Source organism: Cannabis sativa, chromosome 6, assembly GCF_029168945.1.
Source record: "Cannabis sativa cultivar Pink pepper isolate KNU-18-1 chromosome 6, ASM2916894v1, whole genome shotgun sequence".
NCBI classification, from domain to species: Eukaryota; Viridiplantae; Streptophyta; class Magnoliopsida; order Rosales; family Cannabaceae; genus Cannabis; species Cannabis sativa.
Window position 1 is genome coordinate 2,606,207 of NC_083606.1, and position 14,866 is coordinate 2,621,072.

The 14,866-nt window shown below is 31.3% G+C and overlaps 1 protein-coding gene and 1 long non-coding RNA gene across 2 annotated transcripts; one reads left to right on the forward strand and one right to left on the reverse strand.

Moving 5' to 3' along the window:
* Positions 1-2,001: 2,001 nt before the first annotated feature.
* On the forward strand, positions 2,002-4,788 carry LOC115697069 (uncharacterized). The gene is made up of 3 exons (XR_004007871.2): positions 2,002-2,343; positions 2,417-2,631; positions 4,334-4,788. It is a non-coding gene; the product is annotated as an uncharacterized LOC115697069 (long non-coding RNA).
* Positions 4,789-11,675: 6,887 nt separating this feature from the next.
* LOC115725714 (cytochrome P450 71D9) lies at positions 11,676-14,113 on the reverse strand. The gene is made up of 2 exons (XM_030655311.2): positions 13,134-14,113; positions 11,676-12,408 (listed from the first exon to the last, which is right to left on the reverse strand). Exons 1-2 carry the CDS (start codon positions 14,034-14,036, stop codon positions 11,782-11,784), a joined length of 1,530 nt encoding a protein of 509 aa, XP_030511171.2. The 5' UTR covers positions 14,037-14,113; the 3' UTR covers positions 11,676-11,781.
* Positions 14,114-14,866: the final 753 nt, after the last annotated feature.

Below are 14,866 nucleotides of genomic sequence, written 5' to 3' on the forward strand. Positions count from 1 at the left end.
AACTCATAAAAAGAGAAACAAAAAATACCATGCCATTGAGATGGTAATATATAATGTTATTTTTTATTATATAATATACAATATTATCTATAAGAAAAAATGTTAAAGGCACTCATGGTGCTTAGTACAACCTATATGTGTCATATTAAATTATTATAATTAAGTATTCCCACATAAAGTAATTTGATAATTATTATATAAAATATGACTAATCATTTACATGACGATACCTCTAAATGTTGTTAGGTATCACTGAAAATCTTATTGTTATATTATTTTTTTGGCCTCACATTTGAATTGTCCATATTAACTGAACCTTGCGAAATACTAAGCTCGGACATGTCATAACTGTCATAACAAACATTTTGTTATGACAGTTATGACATCAACTCCCTTTGTCCAAGTTCTATGAAAGGGATCCTCTCTAATCGAGCTCAACATCCAGAAACTCAATGTGTGCTACTGAGATAGATTAAGAGAAAGAAAGAGAGAAACCAAAACTGAGAGTGAGCGAGATGCGTGCCTCCTGTAATTGAAGCACAGCTTCATTCGAGTGTTTATGAACTATTCTTCACAATTCTTGGTGTAACTTTCTAGTATACTTTCTCTATCAATAAAGATTAATGAACAAAGGGTTGTTTCTGGCTGTGGAGTAGGCAGAATTACAAGCTGTTATTCTTGTTTGAACCATGTAAAATCTATCTCCCATTTATTGTTTTTATTCAATTCATTTTAATTGCTATAGCATTTGCTCCACATTTCTGTGCTCATTCCTATACTCTATTTTGTGTTTGTCATTGTGTACTTGGTCGAGTTTTCTTCAACAATTAGTATCAGAGCATCAGGTTCGAATTCACCAAGAACAGTTCAAGATCTTGACAAGATCAAGATTACCAGACAACTATGGCTTCAACACGTTTTGAGGTAGACAAGTTTTCAGGCACTAATGATTTTGGGCTATAGAGGATTAAAATGAAAGCACGACTGGTTCATCAAGGCATCACTAGGCCATAGACAAAGAAGAATTGAAAGAACTGGGTGAAGACAAAAAGAAGATCAAGGAGATCGAGATTAAAGCACACAGTGCCATACTTTTGAGCTTGGGAGATGAAGTGGTCAGAGAAGTTTCAGATGAAGGGACAATAATAGGGTTATAGGAGAAACTTGCTTTAATTTATTTGAAGAAGTCTTTGCCAAATAAAGTCTACTTGAAGAAGAAGTTATGTATACCTTGAAGATGGATGATATAAAGAATCTCGGAAACTATCTTGATGAATTCAACAGAATCATTCTTGATCTCAGCAACATTTGTGTCAAGATCGAGGATGAGGATCAAGGGATTCTATTATTAAGCTACCTGTCAAAATGTTATGAACATTTTGTGGATTCCATACTATATGGGAAAGAAACCTTGAAAATGTCAGAGTTTAAAGCTACTCTTAATTTAAAGGAAATTAAGAAGAAATTAGAAGAAAGATTGGACAGCGATGGTGTAGGAATGTTTGGAAGAAGCAAATGAGAGTCCAAGGATACCAAGAATGGCAATCACAAGTCAAGCAACAAGGGTAACCATTCAAAGGGAGTAGCAATGGTCATAGACCAAGATCAAATTCTAGTACAAACTCAAAGGCAGGAAAACAATGCTACTATTGCAAGAAGGAAGATCATTTCAGAGATGAGTGTAGGGCTCTCAAAGCAAAACTCAACAAAGAAAAGAAGAAAGATTCTGGAGATGCAGTCTGTGTTCTTGATGGATATTAGTCTGCTAATGTTCTTGTTGCATCAAGTCAAGGTTGTTCTTTTCATATGACCCCTAACAAACATTTCTTTTGCAGTTTTTAAGAAGAAGACAGTGGTTCCACTACTACAATAGGCAGAATTCGCGACAGTCCCAAAAACGCTTTTTTAAAGGGACTGTCGTTAAAAAAATTATCTGAGTGTTAAAAACCGTCGCTTATAATATACTATAGGCCACAGTTCTTAACCCTCGTATAAATTAGGCGACGGTTAATAAATGTGGGGAAATTTTTTAAAAAAAAATTAATGCATTATTCTCGACAGTTTAAAACTATTGGTGAAAGTATTAGCCACAGTTTAAACCTGTGGCCCATACTTTGACCGACGGTTCAAAATTGTCGGGGAAGGGGATCCTAAAATAAAAAAACTCCTCTCTCATCAACACATTCAGACACGCTAACCCTCCATCTTCGCCCTTAACCCTCCATCTCTATCAGCTCCTATCTCTATCGATCCACCTTCCACCATCCCTAACCCAAAACACAGCCGGAGGCGGAGCCACCACCACCATTGACACTCCTTCCAATTCCAGCTAGAGGCAGAGTCGTAAGTTTTTTGAATATGTAAATTATTGTATATGTTTGAATATGTATTTATTGTATTTTTCATTTGATTTCAGATGTAATTGTGTGTTCATCATCGACGAGATCCAACCGCGAGCAGCAAGCTGCCTTTGTCGTTGCCCTAACCGCGAGCCCCCTATCTTTAGTTTCCCTCTCAACTACTTGGCGTCACTGCTCCATCCATCCAGGCCAGCTCTGGTCCTCGACGGTCCGATCGACATGCACCACGGGATTTCCCAGCCTCAGAATCCCAAAACCCCCATCTTATCAGGTTCTCTCTGCCTGTATATCCTCAGTGTATATATATATTTCTTTTCTGTCTGGCAATGTGAGCATACTTAGTTGTTAGCTGTTCGTTTGAAAGATGGTAATTAATATTATTGTAGATGTTTTGTAAGAAAATGAAGTTGAGATAACGAAGGGCCAGTAGCTGGTTTTTCCTTGTTAATAGCTTACAATGTCATTTTTCTACTCTTCTCTTTGCCATTCTTTATGAGACCATCAATACATTCAATAATGATTTTTAGGTCATTCTGAAACTTCCAAAATAAAATTATGATTCAATATAAGTTTAAAAGCTAGCCTAGAGTTGGTCTTCCTAAACTTAGGAATTTTACATGTTCACTTGCTCACCTCTTCTCTTCAGCTTCCATGTGGTTAGGTGAGTAGTTATAAGTCAATTTCCCATTATAGGTTCTATTATTTAAGGAAGAACTCCCTACTGAAAACATTAAAGATATCAACATGTGATCAACACTAGCCCTTCGTTATCTCACAGAAGTGGTGTCTAAAGTCGTTGATAAAGATATCTATGGTGATATGGTGGTGGTGTTTTTGATAGCTAATAGCTTGTATTTGTAAGTAAATTGAAGAATCCATAGTGATATGTTCTGATACACCAACACAGTAGCTCTTTTACTATATATCCCAACTTTAAGCTAACACCTAATTGCGCTTATTTTGTTGGAACTGAGAATATATAATATTCATTTTATTTGATTATGGGGATTACACTTGTAGATAAGTTTTTGCAATTGTTCACAAAACCCATCTCACTTACATTTATATATCCTTGTTATATATTCTGATCCCATGTAATAGGCGTTTTAAGTGTATAGTATATTTAATGACTTTATAATTTTCGTTCCCATTGTTTCTTTTTTCTTGCCTGCCTGTAAGTTTCTGCAATTGTATTTGTTGTGCTCCTAGCTATCATTTTCTTTTAATGGTAACCCATAAAGTAAAGATCAATAAACATTGTGCTTGTGGTGAGAAAGAGATGTTCTGAAATTGTGTTTGTCAACAGTATCTTTTGATATAGGAAACTCATTATTATTTGTAATATATATTGTAACTTCATCACCTCGTATTCTTTGCTAAAATCATTAAAAATTTTAGTTTTCATCATTGCATTCAAATTTCCAATAGCTAGCTCCAGGTACTCTGCAGTTATATACACACATATATGTAAGATTATTTCAAACAAGCCATATATAAAAGTAGTTACTAACCTTCAAATACTTAATATATTTTATACCTTCAAATACTTCCTCTCACAATGTTTCTTTAAGTTTCTGCACAATCCAACAAAACCAAACCCCTTCCAAGTGATTAGAAGTTAGGTTTTTGTTTTCGGTTATTTGTTTTTGATTTTATGATGATTATTATGTTTGGTTTAGTATTTGAGAGTTGTCTTTAAAAAGGATTCTTAGTAATGACCCTTTTTTTAAAAGAGTTTTGTTTTTGCTTACATTTTTAATATTTTCTTAGGTAGTGAACTAGTGTACCTATTTCTGGTTGTTCTTTTGATTAAGTTAATTCTTGTTTATTTTCTTTATTTACTTGCTTTGAAGAATACTAATAATAATTCCCTCTCTTAAAAGAAAAAGAATAATATATTTAAGAATCAACATGCATGTATATATACGATTGCATATGGTTTTGTAACTTGTGTATATGTGGATTACTTGTAGGTACGAATGCATTGAAAATGATTTGTTGAGCTCTCTTTTGAAAGCTTCTAGTATTGCTTCTTACAAGTCAACAGGCGTGGACAAAGCTTTAGAACTAGCTTGTTAATTCATGGTATGTGTCCATCTTTGTGGAAGAGACTTAAAGAATCTTTTTGGTACTCTCTTGTGGATCTAAACATTAACCCTTTCAAGAGGATTGACAAGAACTGAGTTCGCTCCTAAACTTAGTGATTATAACTTCAGGGTGCCTTTGACCTTTTATGTTGATGATGAACATTAATGCATTGACTTTTTTCAATTTCATTAATTTGACAAGCTCCTGTAATATTCACACGGATCTTTTCTGTAAATCCAATATTCATATGTGTATTGTTTATTAAAATTGTAAACTCAAATAAAAAATCCAATATAGCTAATGACTTTGCAAAGCCTAAATAATTTTTGAGTGTGACTGGGTAAACTTTCAAGAGTGTTCGTCATAAATATTTTGTTGTAGATTTGTTACTGCCCATCTTGTTGTATATATGGCCAAGTCCTATTGGAGAATCAACATGTACTAATTATTTATTTATTTAATTAATTAAGTTTAAACTAACTAAATCACATGCATGCATTCATTCTTGCCTAAAAGTTGTATTTGAGTAAAATATTATAGGCTACGGTTTAAAACCGTGGCCTATAGTATAGGCTACGGTTTAACACTGTGCCTAAAACACTATAGGTGACAGTTTTAAACTGTGGCCTATACTATAGGCCACGGTTTTAAAATGTAGTCTATACTATAGTCCACGGTTGAAAACCGTCGCCTATAGTGAACACTATAGGCGACGGTTTTAAACTGTGGCCCATACTATTTTCTCGACAGTTTTCGACCATCGTCTATTCTACCCAGTATCCGCGACGCTCGTATAGGCGACGGTTTTATGGACTGTCGGGAATTCTTTGGCCGACAGTGTAAAACCGACGGGAATTTGGGGTTTTTTAGTAGTGTTCAGTCTTGTTAGGTGATAACAAAGCCTACAAGATTGCTTGAATTGGTTCTGTGCTGATCAAAATGAACAATAGATCAGAAAGAACCACTAGAGATGTGAGGTATGTCCCTAACCTAAAAAGAAATTTTTTGTTTATTAATGTACTAACACTTAAAGGCTGCAGCATCAAGACTAATAGCTCACTTAGAGTTCTAAAAAACTCTACAGTGGTGATGAAAGGAAATCTCAAAAATGGGATTTACTATCTAGCTAGTAAAATAGTTATTGGTAAGGCTGCAACAATAGTGAAAAATGAAAGAATGGACCAAACAAAGCTATGGCATATGAGAAAGGACTACATGAGCTTGAGAAACAAGGCATACTCAAAGGTAAACTTGGTAAGAAATTAGAATTTTGTGAAAACTGTGTTTATGGTAAAAGTCGCTGGTTGAAATTCATAAAAGCCAGGCATACAACAAAGGCAATACTGGATTACCTTCACTTTGATCTATGGGGTGCATCCAGAACAAAAACAATTGGTGGAGCAAGCTATTTTCTGAGTATAGTGGATGACTATACAAGAAAGGTTTGGATTTTCTTACTCAGTAAAAAAATGACTCTGATAACACATTTGTCAATTGGAAAACCTTGATAGAAAACCAAACAAATAAGAAAATTAAATTGTTGAGAACTAACAATGGTTTGGAGTTTTGCTCTGATGAGTTCAACAGATATTGCCAAGAGATAGGGATAAGAAGGCACAAAACTATTATCAAGACACCCCAACAAAATGGCACAGCAGAATGAATGAACAAAACTTTGATAGAAAAGGTGAGGTATATGCTTACAGTTGTTGGTCTGGGAAAATAGTTTTGGGGAGAAGCCTTGAAGACTGTCTACTATCTCATCAATAGATGCCCCTCTGTAGCACTGAATTTCAAAACTCTTCAAGAACAGTGGACAGGACATGCTCTAGGAGTTAATCACTTAAGGGTCATTGGGTGTACTGCCTATGCTCATATAAGACAAGACAAGCTAGAGCCAAGGGCTTTGAAATGTTGTTTTATTGAATACCTTGATGGATAAAAGGGTACAAGCTATGGTGCTTAGAAGATGGTTTCAGAAAATGCATCATAAGCACTGATGTGATTTTTAATGAGAATGAAATGCCTATGAAAGAATCAAACACAGGAAACAAGACTCAGACAAAGGTCACTGATAGTACGCATGTAATATCCCGATAAGTCTAATGTTAAATAATTAGAGTTTATATTTATATTATGTGTTAATTAGGTAATAAGTGAGATTATGATCCTACTAATCTATTTCAGCATAAAATATAAATTTTGCTATAAGTGAGTAAATAAGTGTAATTTATAAATTACAAAGATTTATATAGCATGTATGAATGTAATATGAGTTATATGTGGGATAAAAATATTTTCAGGTCCGACAACCCTGTAAAAATATTTTCAGGTCCGACAACCCTGAAGATCTGATAAGTGGATAAATAAGTGTAATTTGTTAATTACAGAGATTTATTTAAAATACGTGGATATAATATGAGTTATTTGTGAAATAAAAATATTTTCAGGTTCGGGGACGTTGGAGACCCAATTGGAGGCCAAAAATGCACAACAGTTTTAGTTAAAAATATTGATTAGATTATTGAAATAAGTTGATTTTAGAAATACCGAGATATTCTAGGGTACTCAGAATTCGCCAAATACTCTAGAAGTAGAAATTTTTTAGTGGCTAAAAAATAATAAGATAACTATTAATAATAAATTTTTTATTAATATTATAATTATTAATATATTATTATTATAATATTATTTTTTTAAAAAGTTATCGTACTGTACGATAAGTTTATATATATAATGTATATATCTATAAGTTATATCAGTAAACAGTTTAACGAAAAAATGAACGAAATCTTCTTCCTCTTTCTTTGATAAATTTTTTTCTTTATTAATCCATTTTCTTTGATTTTCAACCTGAAACCTAGCAATCTAAGCTCTGGTAGTAGTGGGATAGCAAATCCTTGAAGAGGAAAAGCTTAAGGTATGGTTTAATTACGTTTTAAGTTAAAAATGATTAGTTTTATATAAGGCTTTCATAAATTAGAATAGTTATAGAGATTCTAACTTTGTAGAATTATTTTTTGGTACCTATGAGACTAGTATCGATGTTTACTTGTTGAATTTGAGGTGATTTTGAGTTAGAAATTGAGTTTTGAACTTTTTAAAGCTTAGTTCGAACATTAATGACATTTTTCATTGAAGGGCTCGATTTTAATTTCTATTACACAAGGATGGTAATATTTATGGTATATATGCGCCATGTGAAGTTTGGAGTGATTTGGATGAGTTTTGGTAGTGTTTCGGTGAGGGCAAAAATTGGAATTTTCGAGTTTCATAGTTATAAAAATTCCTAGGAGATTAGAAATCGTATTTTTGTCATAACTTTTGACTCGGGTGTCCGTTTCAGATGTTTTATATACCGTTTTGAAGCTTGCAATGAGCTCTACAATATGGTATATGTTTTAGAACAAAAATATAAGTTTTATTTCAATGTATATATACCACGGGGTTTGGTAGAAAATTCTAGATTATCTTATGAAAATATTAAGTAGTGTTTTGGGATAAACACTTATTGGTTTACCGTTGTTGTGACATAGGGCCGAGATTATCGGGAATAATTCTCCAATTGGGTTGGCTGACATGTATGAACCTAGATTAAAGGTTGAAAAGTATATAGTACTATATAGTATGTTGTATGTAATACAATTAGTATTGTTCTGAATTGATTAATATTGAGATATAGTTAATATTTTTATATAATGAATAGACTGATTGGTTGAGTATTGATAATATAATAATATTATGCATGTGATATATGGGCTCACCTGATTAGGTGATGCGATTTTTCTGGCGTTGTACTAGGCGTAAGTACGAGCGTCAGTGATATATGATGAGTATTGAGGGTAGGTACGGGCTTCCCTGATTAGGTGATGCGATTTTCTTGGTGATGTACTAGGCATAAGTATGGGCGTCAGTGACATATAATAAGTAACGGGCATAGGTACAGGCTTGTCTGATTAGACGATGCAATATATCGGTGCTAGATTATGGTACGGGCTCACCTAATTTGGTGATGTAGTTATATCATATATGGGCACAGGTTTTTGGCACAGGCTCACCTAATTAGGTGATGAAGTTATGTGATATATGGGTTCTAGGCTATGGCACGGGCTTGCCTGCTTGGATGATGCAATACAAGATTATCAAATTAAAGCAGCGACTTGCCTAATTAGGCAACGTGATGTTATGAAGATATAATTACTTTATGAGGTAACATATATATATATATATTATTTATATGATTAAATGAATATGAATTCTATTATTGGTATAATAGTTTTGTATTACGAGAAATCTGTGTACTACTGCTTATTCATGGCAGATACTAGTAGTGACTTGAATTTTATTATGAACAATGCGTAATGATTTAATAATGATTATGTATAAATGATAACATTCGAATAATAAACTATATGATTATTATTATTACTTTTCTTGCTGAGTCCTTGTGACTTACGGGTGTTATGTAGTGCAGGTAAAGGCAAGGAAAAACTAGGTCAACCATGAGGTGACAGTCTTCTCCAGCAATGTACATATTGATCTCACCAGCTAGCGTGTCAGGTTACCAAGAGTTGTTTTAGGCTGTATCTATTGTATATTTTGGTTTTATATTTTTGAGGTATCATTACATATATTTTGTTCTTGTAAAACTCTTTATTATAGGGATACTCAGAACACGCTTTTTATGCCGTTATAATATCCATTTTTAGTATTTTATTTTAGTCAAGTTATTATTATCACAGTTTTTAATAATTAATTATCCTATTAGTATTAAACTAGTTTATAAAATCACACACGTGGCGTCCCTATAGATTAGGGCGTTACAACTTGGTATCAGAGCAGCCATAGTTTTAAAGGTCCCGAAGACTGGTCGAATATGTACATTTGCTACGAGGACATGTCGACTCATGGTATAGTAAGTTTATATTATTTGCTATTGGATTACCTGCCTAAACTATTATAAAGTATGTTGAAAAGGTAGCATAGTGATAAGTTTGATAAGAATGTGTATGGTGTATGTATATTAATATTGGTATCCGTTAGAGCTTTAAATAGTTAGAAGATGTGGACTAAATGTGTGATAAGATATTTTAGTGCATTGTGACAATTAAAGTGCACTACATTTTCAATAAAAGGTCTAAACCCATAGACATTAAGCTTCACTTTATTAGAGATGTAATTTCAAATGGTGAAGTTTAAGTAATGAAGATTGGAACAAAAGAAAACCCAGCAGACATGCTAACAAAGTATGATCCTTCTAAGCATACTTGACTGTTGAGTTTTCCCAAGACCAGAACAACTCCTTCTCTGACAGGGTTTATACAACTCGAATGTAAAGCAAAAGGTGGATGAATTGTTACTATATTTTGGCCTCACATTATTTGAATTGTCATATTCACTGAATCTTGCAAAATACCAAGCTCGGACATGTCATAACTGCCATAACTAACATTCCTATTATGATATTTATGACATCAACTCGCTTTGTCCAAGTTCTATAGAAGGGATCCTCTCCAATCGAGCTCAACATCCAGAAACTCAGTTTGTGCTACTGAGAGAGATTCATAGAAAGAAAGAGAGAAACTAGAATTGAGAGCGAGAGATGTGTGCCTCCTGTAATTGAAGCATAGTCTCATTCGAGTGTTTATGAACTATTCTTGACAGTTCTTGGTGTAACGTTCTGGTGTATCTATCAATAAAGATTAATGCACAAAGGGTTATTTCTAGCTCTGAAGTAGGCAGAATAACAAGTTGTTATTCCTGTTCGAACCACGTAAAATCTATCTCCCAATTGATTATTTTTATTTTGTTCAATTCATTTTAATTGCTATAGCATTTGGGCCACAATTTTGTGCTCATCCCTATACTCTATTTTTGTGTTTATCATTGTGTTCTTCATTGAGTTTTCTTCAACAATAATAATGCTCTATTTATAAAAATACATACTATAAGTTTAACACTATTTAAAGATGTGCTAAAGGGTTATTTAATAGCTATTTTAAAATATCACTTATAGAACAAAAACAAAAGACACCATAAATAATAAATAATAATAATAATAAATGCAAGTAAGTAATATATATATCACTTTCAATAGATAGGCTTGTAGGATACCTTTCGTTTAGTTTAATGCTAGTATTTTTTTTTTTATTGTAGCATAATATACTACTAAAAGAAGTTATTTTTTAGTGATAATTTTTTAGTCCTAACATAATATTTTAGTGATTAAATGTGACTTTTATTCACAAGAAAAACTTACTTGTGACTAAAACATAGTATTTAAATATAAGTTGTCACTAATTTAGTTTTAGTCAAAACAAAGTATATATTGTGAGTAAAAACATATTTAGTCACAACAAATTATAATTTTTGTGACTAATACTTTTAGTCATAGACTTTTTATTAGTCACAACATAAAAATTATAATTATTTATAATTAATCACAACTTTTTAATTTTTAATCACTGATTTTGCTGCCACTTAAAGTAAAAATTATAATATACTATTATATATCAATTAATAATTTAGGAGTTTTCAATTTGAATTCATGCCCTCTTTCTTTTTTTACCCCTACTACTAAGCTAATCTTAGTAACTTTAGTTTAATGTTAATTAATACTCAAGCTCTTGCCTTAATACTTCCATTTAACATTATTATATATTATAATGTATATTTTTTGGTGAATGAAATGTTTTCCCTTCTAAAAAAGAAAAAAGAGAGAAAAATAAAATAATATTCGACTTTATATAACAGATGTGATTCTTATATCATAATTAATTAATCTATGTCTTAATATAATAATATTGTACTATATATATATATATAACGATGAGACCAAAAATATTCAAGCTCTAATTTAAATTAGGAAAACTTACAAAAATATTGGAATTTAAATTAATTTTTATAAAAATACTGTCACACGGAAAAGTTTTCAAAAATACTGTGTTTTTATAAAACACCAGTAAAACACAAAACAAAACAACTCAAAACAACTAAAAAACACCAGTGAAACTTAACATAGTATACTGCAGTATGAAATTTATAAAAAAATACAGTAAAAAAGTAAAAAATTCCGCCTGACAGTATTTTTGTAAAAAAAATGACAAAAGTTAGTATACCATGTAAATTTCCCTTTAAATTAAAACTCATTGCTATACATTTTGTCTTTTATTATTTATTTTTCAAAGTCCAATTAATTGCTATATAGTGTATAGTACAAAACAAATATTAATGAACACACATCTATATAATAATTACTCCAACAAACAAAGCTCTTCAATAATATTTTATTACATTACATATTACATAACATGAAAAGTACATATAACTATGTTTATATATATTTTTTTGGCAATTCATAAGCAATAGGAATCAAGTGTAGAACATTTTTTCTTTGAAGAGTTGCACCAAAAGACTCACTCATGTCCAAATCTTGATGTTTCATTCCATTTGGAAGTATCCAATCAAAATGGTATAACAACAAAGCAAGTGAAAGCTCAACACTAATAAGACCAAAAGACATGCCAACACATATTCTTCTTCCACCACCAAATGGGATAAATTCAAAGTTGTTACCTTTAAAGTCAATAGAATTATCTAAGAACCTCTCTGGTTTAAAAATCTCAGGTTCAGTCCAATATTCAGGATCTCTTCCAATTGCCCATACATTAATTAAAGTTTGAGTTTTTGTAGGTACCTCATAACCATTAATCTCACACTTTTCTTGATTTACTCTTGGTAATAACAATGGAAAAGTGGGATGTAATCTCATGGATTCTTTAACAACTGATTTTAAGTACTTCATTTCTCCAAGTCCAGTCTCATCAACTACTCCTTTTCTATTGAAAACTTCTCTAACTTCTTCTTGTGCTTTTTTCATTGTTGTTGGATTCTTCATCAATTCAGACATTGCCCATTCAACAGTTGTAGCTGATGTTTCAGTCCCAGCACCAAAAATGTCCTAAAAATTATCATCAATCGTTACACAAAATTGAAAAGAAAGAAAAAAAAAATGGAAGAGTAGTGTGATGAAAGATGTACAATGTGTTGTTATGTTACATTCACTACCAAATATACATAAAAAACTAAAGAAGAAATTGCAAATTATATGAATTTTTATATTTTTGTGTAAAAATATGACAAATATTATTTTATGAAAAAATTGAAGAAAAAGTTGAAAAATATGGGAAAATCAAACAGTAAGGGTAACTAGGTACTAATCAAAAGGGTAACGAGTTACCATAAAAAAATAATCAGGTATCTTATATTGTTTTTCTATATTTTTCAACTTTTTGTAAAAAAATTCCCATAAAACAATTTTTTTGAGAAAAAACTATAAAATTACAAGCTTATACTTTAAAACCCTTATAAAATGAAAATTCCCCAAAATTAAATGTAACACTTTAATTTTTTTCTTCCAAAAAATAGAAATATGCAAAACTTTATTAAAATTACAAAAATATAACAATTATGTAAATTATAACAGTTTTCATATATGCTTTTTAGTCTTTTTTTTTTCAAAATCTTAACAAGTTTCCAAAATCCCCCCCAAAAATAATCATTTAGTAACAATTTTTGGAAATATATAACATAAATTTTAATAACTAATTTATTTACACAATGAATGTGAAAAATTATAAATAAATAATAATTAAGGTTAGTAGTATATAATTGAAAACAACTTACAAAGATTATTGCATAAAGATTTTGAGTTGTCAATGAAAATCCAAGATCACAATTGTTATGAAATCTTAGAAGAACATCAACAAAGTCTTCATCTATTTCACCATCACCAATACTTTTCTCTGTTGCCTTTTTCTCCATATGTTCATGAATGATTTCTTCAAATATGGCTGCTGCCCTTTCTCTTAGACTCTCAAGCTTAGGCTTAGAGCGACTAATCTGATAAAATAATTTAACCGAAGGAAACAAATCCGAAAGTGCAAACCCTAATGATACCTTAGTAGATTCCATCAACACGGACAAGAACTCTTTGTTGTGAATCCTCGTCCTACCACATGCTGCACGCAAAATAATTCCATACATCAACATGTTAAGTCTCGCATTGAGATTAATAACACTTCCAACATTCGATGAAATCGATTCTATGAAGTTAAACATCTCTTTCTCTCTAACCGGTTTGAAAGATTGAACTCTTGTAGCGCTTAAAAGCTCTTGCATGAAAATTTTTCGCAATTGCCTCCAATAATCGCCATATGGAGCAAAAGCAAGATCTGAAGAATCATAAAACATTATTTTCGAAAAAAGAATGGAGGGTCTTGATGCAAAAGCCATGTCATGGACTCTCATAACTTGTTTGGCATATTCTGGTGATGAGATTACTATGGTTGGAATTTCTCCAATTTTTAAGTACATCAATGGTCCATGTTTCTTGGCTAAATCTGTGAGTTTGTGATGAATTGAAGGGGTAATAAGTTGGTGAATATTTCCCAAAATAGGTAATTTCCATGGTCCTGGAGGGAGTTTTGAATGTGATGAGTTGATGGTTTGTGTGAGTAATTTTATTACCATAAACACAAAGATGAAAGAGAAGAAAAGGAATGGGAGAGATTGTAGTTGGATCTCCATGTAGAAATTATTAAGTGATTGTTGAGTTGAGTAAACTATAGCTTTGTCCTTTAAAGTATGTTATAGCTAATATTTTGTCCTTACAAAAAAAAAATAATTAAAAAAACTAATATTTTGTCATCTTGCTACAATTATTTTATTTTTTTTTTTCCTTTTATTAATGAAGATAATGAATAGAAAAATGTAGTTGGTGTAGAAAAAGATGCCAAATCACATGAACTCTTAATTCTATTGGACATAAATAATTTATCTTAAAGTCTGTAGACTTTAATAAATTTATGATGTTAAAGCTAATATTAAGAATCTTAACACAATTATAGAGAGGAAACCATTTTATAAACATGTTTTTTTTGACTTTTCTTTTAAGGATATCACTTTATAAACATTTCCCTTTTATCTTGTCATGTTGTGCAAGTGGCTCATTTTTGACAATTAAGAATAAGGAAAAAATGTGTGATACATTAAAGAGAACAGTGTTATTACGAAACTAACAAATATTCTATGGAAATTAAGAGAAAATAACAATTGGAAAATGGAGCAACATATAATGATATGTATGCATGACAAGTGGCACCATTTTGAAGGACTGGACCAATCTAAATTAGGAATATTATATAGGAAAATAGTATGGTAAATTGGGTAATATATAGTAGCCAGAAAACAGATGAGGAGGATCACTACAAAAAATTATACTAAAATTATATTTTTTATTATTATATTATTTTATTAAATTAAAAATAAATACAAATAATATATTTTTTAAGCAATGCAATATATGATGCATCTCTATTCATATATGGCTCTGCAGGTCTCAAATCAATTTTCCTACT

Bases quoted from the DNA above. Each gene is read 5' to 3' on its own strand.
- LOC115725714 (XM_030655311.2), bottom strand. From the start codon at position 14,036: ATGGAGATCCAACTACAATCTCTCCCATTCCTTTTCTTCTCTTTCATC. The intron at 12,409-13,133 runs GTAAGTTGTTTT...GATAATTTTTAG, and splicing joins ATCTTTATGCAATAATCTTT to GACATTTTTGGTGCTGGGAC.